General features: G+C 39.0%; 1 protein-coding gene across 5 annotated transcripts in view; it reads right to left on the reverse strand.

Moving 5' to 3' along the window:
• Positions 1 to 926: 926 nt before the first annotated feature.
• The window catches only part of dgkb (diacylglycerol kinase, beta), a 93,616-nt gene continuing 77,058 nt past the window's right edge, over positions 927 to 17,484 (reverse strand). For 3 of the 5 annotated variants that reach the window (XM_088084670.1, XM_088084669.1, XM_088084671.1), the window contains 4 exons: positions 16,470 to 16,665; positions 8,296 to 8,416; positions 7,608 to 7,668; positions 927 to 3,850 (listed from right to left, as the gene is read on the reverse strand). In XM_088084670.1, coding sequence (XP_087940796.1) covers positions 3,743 to 3,850; positions 7,608 to 7,668; positions 8,296 to 8,416; positions 16,470 to 16,665 — 486 coding nt within the window. In that variant the 3' untranslated portion in view covers positions 927 to 3,742. The remainder of the gene's footprint in view (positions 3,851 to 7,607; positions 7,669 to 8,295; positions 8,417 to 16,469; positions 16,666 to 17,484) is intronic. The other 2 variants (XR_015777997.1, XR_015777996.1) reach the window with 2 other exon arrangements.

Here is a 17,484-nt window from a genome sequence, read left to right on the forward strand (position 1 = left end):
AATATATCATAGCTAAAACCTGTGAAATGTAGTTATTTATGGTGCAGGGAGGGTCATTCAGAATTGCAGTATATCAAAATATGTTTAAGTACAAAAAGTAAAAGCACACACTTTGCAGAACAGGATAATAATAATTATCCTAATTTAATAAGAATTAATATAATATTATTTTCCTTTATGTGAACACCATGTTAATGCTGATGCTATGTTGAGCTACATAAATAAAAGCAACTTGATTTGTCCTCTGATTGCTTTCTTTCGTACTTTATTATCCAGTAAAAGTTAAAGCAGCTTATTAATTCACAAAAGAAAAAATATTGGTTAATATATGTCTCGCAGCTGAAAGAAGAATGGGTACTAATAATTAAGGCGAGTTAATTGCTAGATTGAAAAGTAATGTTTCCTACCACAACCACTAATACGTTTGATTTTTTTTTTTTTTGCAACTATTGCAGCTGAAATGTGTTTCTATGGTACCAAATGACAAAAAAACAAAGATTTTCTCTGCACTGATAGAGGGAGATATCTAGGATAAAGCCCCAAAAAGGAACTTTACCATTGCATTAAACACCTGACTGAAAGACGGACATATCGGAAGTCAGCAGTGGTCACGCTGATGCCATCTTGGATCCAGGCAGGGTTCCTTTACCAGGCAGGTGAAGTGGATGTGAAGTGAAGTACTGTGTCACTCCTGCTGAACCCCCCTGAGGACGGAGAAATGCAGTTCAAGTGCAGGCGTCCACCCATCTGACATCGAGACACGCAGTAAACAAAGTGCCACTCCAGACAATAGGATGGAAAGATTTAGTTTGGTTAAGTTGTGAGGACACAACCAAAGGTGTAGGTGCCTTGAAATTGAGGTTTTTGTTTGTTAAGTACCATACTGTAGTCAAAGGTCGATGTCCAAACAACACCAGAACACTGTATCAAACAACAAAAACTTTTTTAATTATTATTATTTCCATTATCACTTTTTTCAGTCGACATTGGCAGGCAGAGTTTGTTTTTTTTCGGCAGAACAACATGGTGTGAGTTCTAGAGTGACAGCAGTAAGCGGAAAAATAAATAAATACTGTGTACAAAAATACAACCTCACTGTACAAACGCAGCACCGTACAAAGCAAAGAGATGGGAGACTCATAAGACCTCAGTCTCCACTAGCGTATATGGCACTTTCAAAGACTGAAACAGTCAAAATCATTCTCGGAAAACAAGCAGGAGTGCAGTTTAGTTAAAAACACATTTATCAGGTGTGCGTCACACTGGTACATGTAGATCCCCGAAATTTTAAGTTTGTCTTTGGTGAGACAGAATGAGATCAATGTTATTTAAATGCAAAAATTTACCGAATCATAACTATTAACATTCAGAAAAATGCAATATATTTGTATAGGAGACTCTAAAAAATGGCACTCCTAAAGGGGCATGAAGGAGGAATTTAAAAAAAGATGAAATAAAAATTGCTGGGTTATAAAAAAAAAACAAAACAAGAAAAACTTTTGCATTCTCCCAGGAAAAATTTGAGTTCTTGTACAAAATGTTTGGTCTTCTGAGAAACTTTTGGGTTGCCTTGCAAAATTCTTGCGTTGTCTCAAGAGAAGTACTTACTGTACGCTACTTACCACATGCCATTAAAGAAGAAGACAACAATTAAGTAGAAGAAGAAGAAGTAGTACCTTCGGTCAGAACCCAACTCTTATCTCTCTTAGTAGACACAAATATTAGAATACTTATACAACTTAAGCGAACTAACATAGTAAACACAGCAATTGAAAAGGGTACCGCTTACCAATGACCAACTCTTCTAATTCTCCCTTGGGTTTTGACCAGAAGTACTATTTCTAATTTAACGGCAGCTGGCAACTAGTGTACCATAAGTACTTTTCAAGAGAGAATGTAAAAGTTTTGTGAGATAACCCAAAAGTTTCTCGAGAATGCAATTTTTCAAGATAACTTAAAGATTTCTTCGGAGAGGACAAAATACAAAACTTCTGCACAACAATGCAAAAGTTTCTCGGGAGAACACAAATGGCCAGAGATTGCTAAAGTTTTGAGAGAGAATGGAAAAGTTTCAAGAGAAAATGCAAACTCTTTGTGGGAGAAAGCAAAGTATTTTGGGAGAATGCACAAATTTCTCAGAAGAACGCAAAAGTTTTTCAGGAGAATGAAGGTTCTTGGGAGAACAAACACGTTTTGCAAATTACTGCAGAAGTGTCTTGGAGGAATGCAACATTTTGCAAGATAATGTCAAAATTTCTAAGGAGAACACAAACATTTTGAGAGTGAATGCAAGTTTCTCGAAAGAACTCAAAAGATTTACAAATGACCCAAAAAGTTTCTTCGGAAAATGCAAAGAGTTTGCAACATAATGGAAACATTTCTTGGGCTAACACAAAAGTTTCCAATCTTTTTTTCATTCCCATCTATTTTTCTCCCCATGTCCCTTTAGGAGCTCTGTACAAAAAAGATCAAATGTTTGCAAAAGGTGCATTGTTATTCTATAGATGGTATTTGCACATGTGAGTGACAGTTAAATACCTCTAAGAATTATCACATTGAATTGAATCTTTAAATCAAGCTCGTACTAAATATACGTCAATAGTCATTTTGTATTTGGACCTTAATTGGTCAATGTACACTTTTGTGTGCAGCAGCCTGTAAACACTCAGCTGTAGACATCAGAGCAAATCAATGACCAGAGGAGGTCAAACTGCTTCTTGTGAATATCCAACTTTGCAGTGCAGTCAAAGTCTGATTAAACAATTGGACTCTCTTCTGTTGCCTACTCGCTGCTTTTTTTTTTTTACTTTAAAAGTACCTGAATACCTGTTCAGAAAGAAAACAGGATCTCATACAAATGCAGCCACCTTATAAAGTATGATATGGTTAAACCGAGCAGCACTGTAATTAAAAAAAATTAAAACGATCAATTTCCACAAGTGTCAAACCAGATCTTGGTCATTCATGCAACAGAAAGTGTGCACACAATTGGTAAAACTGTTTGGAAATCTCTCGTGCGACGTAAAACAAAGAGTGTCATGCATTTTTAATGAAGATCAATAATCATTCCTAATCTTTCCACTGACGGAGCGGCAACAACGGCAGATTAAAACATGACAAGGATGACTTGCGGGAACCATTAAAAGAAAGCCAAAGTGATTTCTGTCTTTTCACGTCTTGAAGCCGTTCATGAGTGAAGCGATGAGGAAATGCCAGGCAAAGAAACTTCACTTCGTACGAAACACTTGGGCTGCAAGCTCCAGATATGTCAGCTTCGACAGCAGCAACCTCCTTCAATGTCCATCATGCATCTGGGGTATGCAAATCCAAAAAACTGTTAAAAACATCAATAGCAGCAAAATATGAATAAATAAATAAATACATCATATCACAAAAACACATTCATCTGTGGGGTTCTTTTTCTCCACGTGGCACAGATCACAACAGCAAAAAGAAAAACAGACTTTTTATAAAACCGGACTTCCCGAAATAGCTTCAGTATTTTTGGAGCTAAACTACTCTACTCGGAGCTTCGGTCCTAAACACACCTCGTGCTGGATTTAATCAGGGCTTCTCAGTGACGTCTCCACGCTGCCGGCGATACATACTGAACCTACAGTTTGCTACGTTACGCTGGGCTATCAAACATCACAGGCCCCCCTTCAACTAACAGGCCGAGTGATGATCAACCTGTGACCGCTGCTCTGCAGGTGCCTCTGAGGACTCGAGGGTCTTGAACCGATCAGTCTTTGCTCTCAGTGCGCGTTCGTCTGATGACGGAGGAGAAGAAGCTTCGGCTCTGTGGCGGTCCCATCAACATGGGAGCCTGGTTCTTGTGGACGATCTCAATCTGGTGTTTGAAAGAAGTAAAGAAGATATGATTTAGTTTGGCGCCGCTTGCTGCATTTTCCTGCTTGTTTCAAGAGTGTGAGGTTCAATAAAGCAGGTGATTAAAGCAGGTGGTGGCTTTGATCTAATCGGCATTATGAGCCGCACCTGAGCAGAGCTTTCAAAGGCCCCAAAACCTCCTCCCTCTCTCTCTCTCTCTCTCTCTCTCTCTCCCCCAGCCAGCAGGTTCAAATATCGAATATCAAAATATCGACAAATTGTCAGGACCTTTGTTGTTTCATTGGGATACACAGACCATCCTTGAATGTAGTCAAACTCAAATCCAAACTGTATTTCAGACTCACAAGAGGATCAATGGCAAAAATACGATATGCAAGACATTCAAGATAAAAATCACGATCCATTCATCCATAATCTGTCAGTAATTGCAGAATTTCAGTGCATGTGCATTTTGTAATCACATTTTGACAATTCCATTATTTTGCGTTACAAAACAGTTACGCAAATATTGCTGAGGTAAAGCAATTCTTACCAGATTATCTTATTTAGGAATCAAATGACAGTAAAAAAAACTGCACGGGACACGTGAGTAATGTCAGTGCACGACGACTGAACCTAAGTTCAAAGTCACGGAGCTTTGCTTTATTCGAACCAACGGACAAATCACAACGTCACCTGCTCAGTGTCCGCAGACTGCCTCAGACAGCTTCCTGGATTGCCTGACAATACAATAAGTAACATCTGCTGTAAAGTTTTCCATACAGTTGTCCATCTTATATGCTGTGAATAGTCATGGAAATTTCATTATAGGTCCTTGAAGAGTCATGGAAAAGTTTAGAAATCTTGTCCACGAAAATTTGTGACCCCTGGCGATAGCACAGTGTTTGGCATTGATTTTGCACTAGAATTCTCCCCAATTAAAAAATGATATTTTTCATTTTATCCACAGCTATCACCCCTCAGAATGTAACTCAATGCATCTACAACAGTGGGTCCATATGGGTTCACGTCAGATGGGGTCTGTTGGCTTATGAGTGCAATTCTGAGTGTCCTTAATATGACAAACTTAGAGAGAACCCGGGTTTCATGCATTTTGAAATGAATGATAACATACATTATGCTGGATTATGAGAAAAAATGGGCTTTATGGGTATAACATCTGACTATATCCTGTTTCCCAATAATGATGCCATCAGTGAAACAACAAATATCAACCATAGAGGACTGCCATATCAAGCACAGTTCATTATACTGTTGAGTCTAAATGCAGTAATGGAGAGAGGAAATGCTGCCATCTGCATTAAAGGGACTACTTTCACTTCAAAGGAAAGATGCCATTTGTTGTACTTGCACTCTGACTCGGATGCAATTACCAGCTTTTGTAATCTTTCTGCTGTCATTAAATGTGATTGAGCTTAATGTTTCTGTTGTACGTTGCAAAAAAAAAAAAGATAACTATTTAAGGCAAGACACAGGTCCCATGAGGAAGATCTGAAGGAATACCTGAAATTAATTTGTATGATAACTGAGCTGTGTTTTTAAGATGCAACATCAAGCATTTATAAGCATCAAAAGCCCCAGTTGAAGAGCAATGCGGCTCTTAAAAATTAACAATTAGATCAAATTATCCATATAATGTATTCCCAAGCCATCAAAAAACATCCAAAATAAGATAACTAAGGGGGTGGGTAAAATGGCACTTTGAGACTTAACAAAGTGCCATTTTACCAGAATCCCATCTGGGAATACAGAAAAATGTCAGTTTATTTCAGACCTAGTTATCAAAGAGACTGTGATACATGTCATATGTCGCTTCAAAATGCAAATGGTTGCATGGTGTTAAATATGTTATGCATGCAGAGGAACTGAGATGCATTTGCATAGTTGTTGTTGTTAATAATTAGTGCGTTAACATCCCATTTAAGCTGCAGTGTTTTTATAAGCATTTAACAGGTCGGCCAATTCAAATTCCTCCCCGACATACAGTATGAATAACCCGCCGTAGAAAATCATTGCAGCACAATTATGGATTGTCAGATCCTAACTTTGCTTGGTGGAGTTGTGCCAGCGGACACAAGAGCACTTGCAGGCTACTCGTTTTGTCATGCACTGGGATTCTTAGCGCCGCCTGAGCAATCCATATGTAAATCTCGGCAGCACTTCATCTGCAGTGGCGTTGTAATTAAAGCTAAACACAACCGTAATCAACGCAAACTGAGGAGTTTCATTTTGAAAAATGAACAACGTGGACAGAGGGCAAACACTCGTCAGAGCACATGTTCGAGACGGAGACGGTAAGCAAATTAGGAGAAGTAAGACTTGCAGCATTGACTATTTGTCATAACTGCACAAAAACACAAAGAAAAGGAATAGATACTGTCTTTTATTTTGAACCCTGTCCTTTAAGACCTTACTGGACAGGAGAGGAGCTGAAAAAATAATCAACAATAAGAAGAAGAGCTCTAATCAGGCAAACTAGGTGATAAAAACAGGTTTAGATCAACCCAATCACCAGAAAAATGTTGCCATTGTACGTTTCTGCAAACCATGGATAGGTTACATTTGCACATTTTTATGTAGCAAATACATTGAACTTTATGTTTCAACATCACTGTGGTTAACATCTTTAGGTTTAGACACAAAATCTACTTTAGTTATTGTTAGGAAGATACTGTTTTTGGCTTAGGGTTACATGGTTTGGGGGGCACAATTTGCACCTGAAACGCAGCAATGTGTAAAAAAACATCCACTTTTTGTGGCATTATCTCCACTGGAAAAATAGCTACACATTACCAATGATTGGGGGCTAAAAAGTGTTAGAAAAAAAACACGGGTTCCTAAAAAAACAAGTATGGAAACAAATCACTCAAAAGAAATGATTATGTTTGTTGCTCTTAAACAGTGGCCTACAACTAGGCAGGTGTATCCTTAGGTGACATGCCATCCACAGGGTCCCCACTGTCATGGAAAACCTGGAAAAAGTCATGGGACTTCACAGTGACATTCTCCAGGTCTAGAAACAACATGGAATTGGTAAAACAAATAATTTAAATGTTTGAAAAATTCATTAAATTTTGTTGTGTGCAATGAAATGTTACAGTAATCTTCCAGTAACAACCTTCCAAAATAATGTAACCCAACGGCAAATTTATGTTTTGTAGCTGGCAACATGAAGTAGCTCTAATGTTCACTGATCTGTGATAATGTTTTGTTTAACATTAATTTCTCAATTTCACGCTCTGTTACGTGTGTCCCTCCATGTGTTGGTCAGATAAAATTATGGATGAATTCACTTTGAATCTGATATGTTTGAATAATGCCAGAGAAGTGAAACAAGAGAAAAAAATGATTGTTTGTCCTTAAAAAAAATCATGGAAAAATTTTAAAATTTCATAGAGAAAATTGTGTGGTAACCCTGCATCCACAACCCCCAGCTCATACTCTACATCACGTTAGAAATTTTGATTTTTAAACGCATAATGCCATCTTTTTTTCTGGTGACTGGGCTGTTTAGGTTTACTGTAGCTTTGTGGGGGTTTTAATAATGACACCCTCAAGCGAATAAATAAATACTAGCTGAGTGCCTTGTTTTTCACAAAGAACTGTCTTCGAAGTTGTCGCCTTTCTGCAGCGATATATAAAATATACTCAGTACATCCCCTTACATGTGGTTACAGGTGTAACTGATCACACTTGTGGTGACACACAACATGGAAGATGGGTGTCGTTGAAGGTGCTAGAGACATTTAATGACTTACTGTGCAGGGAGTCTGCATCCAAGGCTCACCGTCAATCTGCATGGGAAGGGATTTACTGGTTCTGTGTGAAGAAAACGTGTTAGAATTCAACTAAAAACGTTGTAAAACGTTGCACCAGAAAACTTAATCAGGGTTTCTTATAATGTCTTAAATCAAGTCATTATTTGTGCCATAACTGCCACATGTTTTCTCTAATTTGATATATCCCCTTTAATTTTTTTTAAGTAAAATGAGTCAAGGTCTTCTACATGAAAGTTCAATTTTCTGATGTTACATAACTTTAAACCTGCCACTGAACCTAAAACTGCTCAAACTATTCTTGCACTTACCTGTTGGCAAAATGTAGCTTAACTTGACATAAAACAGCCTTTGCACAGACTCTGTACTTACCTTTATACAGACCTGCAAAAAAATGATTTGTCCAAAAATAAGCAAAAACAGATTGTAAAATATTTGGAAAAGGTCTTAAAAAACAAACTCATGTGTCTGATACCTGTAGGTACCCTGTTGGTATATTCAAATTATTACCTAAATTCAAATTTAATTAAACTGCTGATGGATTTTTTTGTGTCCAGGACAAAAGACTGTTGATGGTGACCTAAATTTCACAAATTCTGGCGAAGATGCCAACAAAAAAAGACAACAAATCATGACAGGAGAACGATTTGTGGTTCAGTTGAACACTGACCTGATGGTGACGGAGGAGCACTGTGCCAGGCGTCGTCCAGCGCTCTTTAGGCCGGTGTAGATCTGACCCATCTCCATGGCTCCTTCCAGCCCCACCACCTCCAGCAGCTGGTCAGACAGGTCTGAAACACAAAGAACTAAATCTGTAAAGACACGTCCACTCAGCCAGAGCTGCTGTTATCACATATGCTTTACAGGATTCCTATAAATATAATGTACAGACTTTGTCCTCTGCTTGCCTGGACTTAACGACAAACTGGTTTTGGTGGCCAAAGGTCAAATGTCACTGTAACCTCAACTGTCTCATTCTTGTGAATGCAATGTTTCAAGAACACCTTGATGGAGTTTTTTCAAATATGGCACAAACGTCCACTTGGACTCAACAGTAACCAAATCAGATTTCGATGGTCAAAGCTCAAAGTCAGTGTGATCTTGCATCTGTGTCAATCTCTTGAACACAATGTCTTAAAAACACCTTGAGGGAATTTTCTTCAATTTGAGCACAAATGTCCACTTAGACTTAACAATGAACTTATTTGATTTTGGTGATCACAGTTCAAAGATAAAGATCACTGTGACATCGCCCGTCTCATTCTTGTGAACACGTAATCTCAAAAACATCTTGAGGAAATTTCTTCAAATCTGACACAAAAGTCCACTTGGGGTTGGCGTCTACTTAAGGCTGTCAGCGTTAACATGTTAATCATGATGCTATTAAAATCTGTAATTAATGCATTCGTTATTTTTTTATTGTGTTCATTTATGATACTGGTATCATCTGAAACTAGAAGACTTGAGGAATAACACTTAGGTTACTAAAGTTAGGCTAGATTTTGGTGATGGAAAAACCGCATGGTCATTTCACAGGGGTCTCATGACCTCACTTTATGCTCGTCCCATGCAGTTTTTTTGCTGTCATCTGATTCCTAATCAAGACAATCTAGTAAGAATAACTGCTTTGCCTTGTTAATATAGACTTCTAAATTGTTTTGTTAAGCAAATTCACTGAATCGAAAACATAATTAAAAAATGCAATTAATTGTGATTAAAATAAATAAAAAAATATATATATATATATATATATATATATGATATATAAATGTAATGATATTTATGTGTATAAATATCATTTAATCATCTGACAGGCCTACTTCTGCTTTCACTTTTGCAGGCATGCGTGTTTATAGTCTACAGCAAACCAATTCTGCATGATTTACCTATTATCAGAAAAATTCCAGGAGTACATGTTATAGGTTCCTCAATGTACGCACAGATAATGTGCCTCCAAAGTACCAAAAGAACCATTTTAGCAGCTAAACGGCAGTGTTTCTGACTGCTAAATATGCTAAATGGTACAACTGATGGTTTAAAAATACATTTATGTTTATTGTAGTCCCTAAACATTGCTGATGTTACATTGAAACCAAGAGACACCCACAGGGAGGAAGAATAATAATAGGAAGAAGAGATGAGAGGAATTTATTAAGAAAGTGAGGAAGGAAAGAAGAAAATGACGCGTTTCCTCACTTCAGAGACATTCAGCATTCACAATTTAAAAAAAGAAAAAAGGCAGCAAGAACAACGAGCTACAAACAAAACAGCTATTAATTAGATTGCACCGGCAATGCAAAGCAATCTTGTGATATTATAATTATTAATTTCTCTTCTGTTTTGCAGTTATGAGCATTGATTTTGCCCCTGCTGGAAGCCCAGTGTCACGCAGGGCCCATCTGTTTCAGCGGCCCGCTCTGCCTCCGACTCTCCATCGACTCGTCCCTCCACAAATTAAGAAGCTGCTGCCTCGCTGCTGGGAGCATGCAGACACTAATTGAAACTAAGACCCATTTTTAGGCGCTCTGTGCGTGTGAGCGAGTTAGCTCGCTGTCACTGACGCTGCTCCATCGCTGCTTCATCGCTGTCATGTTTGTCTGAGCCGCGCCGGTTTCCTGAAGGAGTGTCGTGGGTAATGTTGCTGTTGTCGTCGAGGTGTTGTTGTCGCTGCCGAGCTGTGGTGTCCAGCTGTCACCATGGTGATGGACATGCGTCTGCCCCTATCTCAGAGCCAGACTGTGAGTGCAGTGCTTTCCAGGGTCGCAGTGGAGGAGTTTGTGTACATACCCAGCAGGTTGACCTGCTGACACGAGGCTTTAAAGCTGCTCCCCCCATTGTGACTTCTCACGTTAATGCAAACGGCTCACACGGCCCCGCGCTGACACGTATGATGGACAGCGTCACCATGGTGATAGGGATTCCTTGTTGCCCAGGGCTACAAAGATCCAGTGTACCCGAGAGTGCTTACTGCTGGAGAAACCACAGAGCCTCTCTGCCAAATATAAAAAGGGTCAGGAGGACTCTGTACAGCAAGATGTTTAATAAAAAATGCAATAAAATGCATCTGACCTGCATATTCAGAGTTAAACTAGTAACAGTCGAGAGTAGTCATTTCAGCATCAAGCCTTTGTCAAGAAGCCTCCTGACGAAGGCTTTATGCCAAAAAGTGTCAGAGGGTGTTTTGAGGTCCAACATGACCATGCTGTCAAAATAAAGGCATTTTAAGATTTTAGAGAGAGTGCCTTGGAGTTTTCTTTTGATTTTCTCAAGTCTCAGTGTATTCCTACCCAAAGAGCACCACAGTCTGACTTTAAGTCCAGGAAGCGCTCTTTTTCTTGCATTTCTGATGTAAATGCACATATTTGTGGTTTGCAGACATGCACAATGCAAACATCTTCTGGCGACTGGCAGGGGGAAATATATGTCTACCAGCATTGTTGTTGTTTAATCTGTACAATAAATAAAAGTGATAGTAATCCTGATAACCCCCAGTAAACAACAGTTTGTAGCTGTTACACTTCACTTAGTATTTTGCAAAATGTCAAATTACCTATTATTACTCATACTGTTTTGTTTAGGCCACAACCTGAAACAATAAATCTAAAGGTGAAAAACAACTTATTACAACTCAATAAATCACAGAAACATGACTTCAATAAGAACAGTCACATTTCATCTAATATGATTTATCTGTGAATTTCCATTTCCACACTGAATCACCAACCATTATTTCTTTTATTAGAGGTGCAAATGAAACACCTGGAACAATAATCAAACGTGGACTCTGCCAAATTTAGAGCCAGTCATCGTGTTTACTTCTCATAAATAAACTGGGAGAAAAACTGAGTCACACTTGATGTTTACACAAGAAGGCTGTTGAAGTTTAACACACAAGATAAGCAGCCTGTGGCCAAATATAAACTGAAACACTCCTTACCTAACCCACGATCAACATTATGTGCCTCACTTAAGTGTTCAGGGCAATGTTTGACTTCAGTAAACAAACAGGCATCGACAGTGATGACACAGAGTCGTGTGAACGAAAGTCCATAATCACAAAAGCAAAGTGCTGTGGCTTCAGTCACAGCAGCCTTGTCTTTCTCCGACGGAGCGTGGGAGACGAAACAGCGTCTTGTCACTGTCAAACAACTACCTGTCGAGGCGGGCGGCTGCACAGTGACACATGGAGCAACAGGGAGACACAGGGAACATTGTATGTTTTCAAAAAAAATCATGGATATGTTACATTTGACTATTATTATGTAGTGGATATAGCGAAACTTCACATTTCAACAACGCTGTGATTCATGTGTGGTTAGGTTAAGGAAAAGAAACACTTAGGTATGGTCTAGGAAATGATCGAATTTCAGCTTAAAATACTTGATTTCAGTTGCAGCAGGGAATGTAGTGTTGTCTCTGCTGAAAAGAAACAACTTTTCTTTGCATTATCCCAGCAGGAAATGCAGTGATGTCTCCATAAAAAAAATCAAATAAAAAAAATCACCTTTTGTGCCACAATCCTGGCTTTAAATGCAGCCATGTCTCAGTAAGACACAACCGCACTGTCCAGATAGGAAACACAGTGCTGTCTCAGTACAAACACAACTGGTTTATGTACCCCAATCCAAGCAAGAAAAGCAGTGATATCCCAGGAAAAAACTGCCTTTCATGGCGCAATCCAGGCTGGAAATCCAGCGATGTCTTGGTAACAAACAACCACCTTGTGTGGAATTATTCCAGAGAGAGACAACCAAAAAAAGAAAAAACAGGTTTTATGGCCCTATCCCGACGGGAAAAGTGGCAATATCTCAGAAAGAAACGACAACTTTTTGTAACTGGAAACGCAGTGATGCTTAGGTAAAAACAACCTCATTTCTTGGCACTAATCCAGCAGGTAATGCACCAATGCCTAAGTATGAAACAACCGCTTTTTGTGGCACTTTCCCAGCAGGGAACACAGCAATGTCACAATAAAAAAATATTTTCCTTGAAAGAAATACAGAAATGTCTTAGTAAGAAAGAAATGCTTTTCATGCCACTATCCCCGCTGTGAAAACAGAAACGTGTCCATTCAAAACACCCATGTTTTCCATGAATTGAAAAAGAACTGGTTTTGTTTGTTTGTTGATCTCAAACAGTAATCTGCAGCTTGGCACATGTCTCGCCTACCTGACACGCCATCTACCATTCCCTCCACCTAACGATGACAAAGTCAGTGCATAAATTAGATGACTTCAGAAATGTTGATATGAATTGTATCAAACATGCAAATACGGAAACATACAACATTTTCCTCTGGCGACTGGACTGGTGAGGGAGCACAGCTGGACCAGCAGCCGATCAGCTGAAAGTTAAACCAAAGAGGAATGACGGGATGAGGGGGAGGCCGATCCTCCAATGAAAGCTTCATAGGGCTTGTCACGGGGCATCAGTCCTGAGCATCAGCCCCCCCACCCACACATGAACGCCCCCCAGCCCTCCCCTGATAAAACCTCAGTCCCATTCTAAATAATTCACTCCGCAGCCATTCCCTTCCACCTGAGGGGCTTGTCTCCTGGCGTCACCACCGGGACGATTTAACAGCTCCCGAAAGGTCAGGGTTTTTTTATCCCGCAGACACCCTCCACCCACCCGCCCACACACCCACACACCCACACAACCACACAACCACACACACACACAAAATAATCCCTGCCACCAGTTTGATCCGTGCATCGTGCTTGGCGGTGCCCCCTCTGGGCTAATGCACTCCCGTGTTTACCTCTAAATACGTCGTTCTCTTGATCTGACAAGTGAGGCTGCTCACCTTGAGGGCACCTTCCACAAGGGCATCACACACAGGTGCACGCACACACACACAAACGTCAATAAACAGAAGCAAACAGACACAAACGGGCACAAACACACGAGGCGCAGTGACACACACATCCACACTCACACTAAGTGCCTTTCCAGGTTCAGACTGTGGCTCTTTTTTAAAACCACACCGATTGATTTTTATTCAGGGATTAATGGAGTGTTCATCGTAGCAAAGTTGGGCTTTAAATTGATCAACTATCTCCCTCAGAGCCTGAGCCATACTGCACCTTCATCTCACAGTCACATTAGTGCTGGATGATACACCAGTTTATCCAGTGAATGATATGTATTTTTCATATACCGTTATACTGGTGGCAGCTGAAACACTTGCTGGAGTTCTTCATTGGGAAGCAAAGAAAGCCACAGTTGAAGCACACTTTATAGAGAGGTTGAGGAGTGCCCTACTAACTCTGTACCCTTCTTACTAGCGGTTATAACTAGGGCTGGGCGATATGGCTTTAAAATAATATCGCAATATTTTAAGACTATATTGCGATACGCAATGTAAATCTTGATATTTATAAATATCGAGATAACTACTGCTAACTACTAAAATATAAAAATTACTGAATGAACTGCAGTTACAATAAAGCTGAATGAAGCAGGTACTGCCTAATTTGTTGAGATTCTCTCAAGGTGTTCCTGAGGTATCGTGTTTGCAAGAATGGGACGGACAAATAACCCTAAAACATAATGCCTCCAGCCAAGGCTATCACCAGCTTGGAGGCTAAAACAATGTGATATACCGGGAAACCGCCAGAATCTTAAAAAATACCATCATACAAATTTTTCATAGATACCTCCCAGCATTAGGGAAGTTAAAAACATCCCAGCATTTAACACCATGTGTTATTGATTTACAATACTTTCACTTGTTCTCTCAACTTTTCCAATTAAAACACTTTTTCTTTCATCACAACTACAATAAATGCTGCCACTATAAATTAGGCACTAATTTGTCATGTACTGACAGATTTTAACAAGCTTTAGTTTCAAGGTGTAACAGCTTCTGAAATCCAAAGGAAAAAAACGAATAAAGCTTCAGACAGCTTCACAGAGATCTGTTTCTTTTTTCCATCAGTCATGTTCTGAGCAGTGAAGTCCCACTGGGGATCACTGGCAGCCATGTCTGGAGATCCTCACTGACTCGCCATGTTTCAAGCTCAACACTGATTGTAACATCCACTTCACCCCCGAGTACAAACACACCATCTCACCATGAAACTCCAAAACATACTGTGCATCACCTGAGCGGGAAGGAGTCAGACATGATAGGAAATAAAACCCAAATAAAACCCAAATGAATCCAGAATTCATGGCAAAAGCTCATTTGAGAGGAGGAAAAATACATGCGTGCTGATGCATCCAATCAAATTTAAAGTCTAGTGCTTTTGATGATGATATTATATTTTAATACAACCTAGATCCCAAAAAAAGTTGGGATGCTGTGTAAAACAAAATTAAAAAATGTATTTAATTTACTTAATTTTAGATGTAATTAAAATTAAAAACACAATACAATGATTGGCAAATTCTTTTTTCAACTAAATACAATCAAAAGTCAAGATATTTGATGTTTAAACTGATAAATCTTTTTGTAAATATGCCCCTTGACGGGATCATAGATCAGGAGAAAATTGTATAAAACTGAATATTTGGCATAAATATGAAATCGATTAAGTTCTGTTGCGCAGATTGTTGTTACCTTTTGTTCAAAAGTGAAACAAAACAAAACGAAACAATACAAAAACAAAAAACGTGAAATGTGTTGCAGAAATAAAATTCTGAAAGAGTATATATTTACAAAAAAACAAACAAAAAAACAGTAAAGTTGTCGTTGTCTTGTGTTTGTATTGTCTTCAATTGAATATAGGTCAAAACATAATGCAAATCATTGCATTCTGTTTTTATTTACATTTTACACAGCATCCCAACTTCTTCGGAAATGCGGTGTAGTTTAACATGTTTGCATACGTACATCTGCTTATTTAAACTAAAAAACGTGTATTTGGTTCACTACATTTCATGACAATCCATCTAATCCAAATCAAACTCTTTCTGACTATGACTATCATACTTTAACACTTGTGCACCGCTAATATTTGTTTTCATTTTAAATTTCTCAATGAAGAAATGAAGAATTTTTCCACAGTGGTATTAATACTTTTACATATTAGTTTGGAATACTTCTTCTACCAAATCTTTCTGTTTTTTTCTTTCTTTCCCTAACAAGTCTTTTAAAGTAGCTCCCACCATTTAACCAGATGGAGCAGCTGACTCATTCTGCTTCGTTCATTCACAGATTCCCATTGACGGGCTTCCTTTTGACGTAAATGGATTCGGGGGTATGCCCAACACCCCCCCCCAGTCCGCTCCTATTAACTGAGGCTGTCCACTGGAGCCAACACAGACCATTAATACACAAGTGACAGTTCCAAACAGTGACATGATTGTACCTCTTCTTTGCAAACAAAACCTGCTGGCTATGATTCACCTTGTCATCGGTGAAATATTCATGCACTCAGGAAAAGTTTGGTGGGAAGTTTAGTCTTTGATCTGTCTGATAGGAGCAAGGACACAGACTGTCTGCTGTGAGCTTCGGGGTAGAGAGCCGCCTACACTGTCAAACCGGTTTAACGTACAATATTATCGTCCAATAACACAAACCAACCATGATCTGCAATATATGCAGGGCTTTCAAAGTGCTGCTGATGACTCAACAATTACCTCAAAGTGTTGAGTTTTCTGACATTTTAAAAATACATCTTTAAATGCATGTGGTGAGAAGTAATTAAGTACAAATACCAAAAACACAAACTCTGTTCTCAAACCAAAATACATCTCATTATGGTATATTTCATGATGATATATCTCTTATGGGGTTTTCAGGTTGGATATGAGCTCTAATGGGCTGGTCTTCTGCAGTGACTTCAGAATTATTATCAAGAAATAAGCGAAAAATTGTCATGAATGTATTAATCTTACCTTGAACTGCAAACGTGAGCTCCTTAGGATCGAGCACAGGGGCCCTCTTGTCTTGGCTCTTTTTGGCCCCCTTGCGATTACCCCTCCTCTTCTTGCTCTCGCCCCAAAGGTTGGAGCCACCGTGCATGCTGGGAATGTTGAGAATTGCAATGCCTTCCAAGGAGATGCTGCTGAGGTCCAGAGTAACACCATCACACTTTTAGGAAGGAAAAAGACACAGAAGCAAAGACAAAATGTGAATAAGGCAGCTTTGATATATTACTGGAGTTTGAGCATTTACAGACAACAGCCACTGGAAACGTAAAAGAAAAACACTGCATTAGTGACTGAAAACAACAGAAAGTGTTTGTTGCAATTTTATTTACTGCAGAACAGCATCGTTTTTGTGACCTAATAAGTTAAGTCATTAAGAACAAATGTTGAAGTTTGAGTCTTCAAAGAATTTTTGGCAGAAATAATCTCATCGGCTGAGTGGAAGTATCAGTTAGCAGAGAAACCACAGCGTCTTTAGCTTTACTTTGCTCAGCAGAATGTCAAAAGTTTGTAATTGTATTATCAAGAGACTGAAACCCTAAACTCAGCTGATGAACAAGCACGCCCATTTATTGGATGTTTACATAGAAGCCCAAAAAATTAGCTAAGAATTGAAACACCTCGCCATGTCCCATCCCTCAACGTAGACTGGCTAAATGTTGCGCTGCATCGGCCAACTCCAACAAGGGTCCTTCATATATGTGTAGACTCATGCAATAGTTTCAGAGTTTCTTCATTTTCAGGCTGGTCTTATGGATTTTAAGCTAAATGTTGTGCGGGGGCGTGTGTGATAATGATACCCGTTACCTCGAGAGAAGTAAGAACGAGACAAATGCTTCTTTCTCGTCCAAAAACCAAAATCAAACCCTGAAAAGTTCAGGGTCAGTTGCTGATGTTAGCTAACTAGCTGACTTAGCTACTGAAGGTATAACCTACTGAATGTAAACACACACCACTTTAATGAGAATAAGTAAGTTTAGTG

The sequence above is a fragment of the Plectropomus leopardus genome, chromosome 11, assembly GCF_026936395.1.
Source record: "Plectropomus leopardus strain MGB_pleo_1.0 chromosome 11, ASM2693639v1, whole genome shotgun sequence".
NCBI lineage: Eukaryota > Metazoa > Chordata > Actinopteri > Perciformes > Serranidae > Plectropomus > Plectropomus leopardus.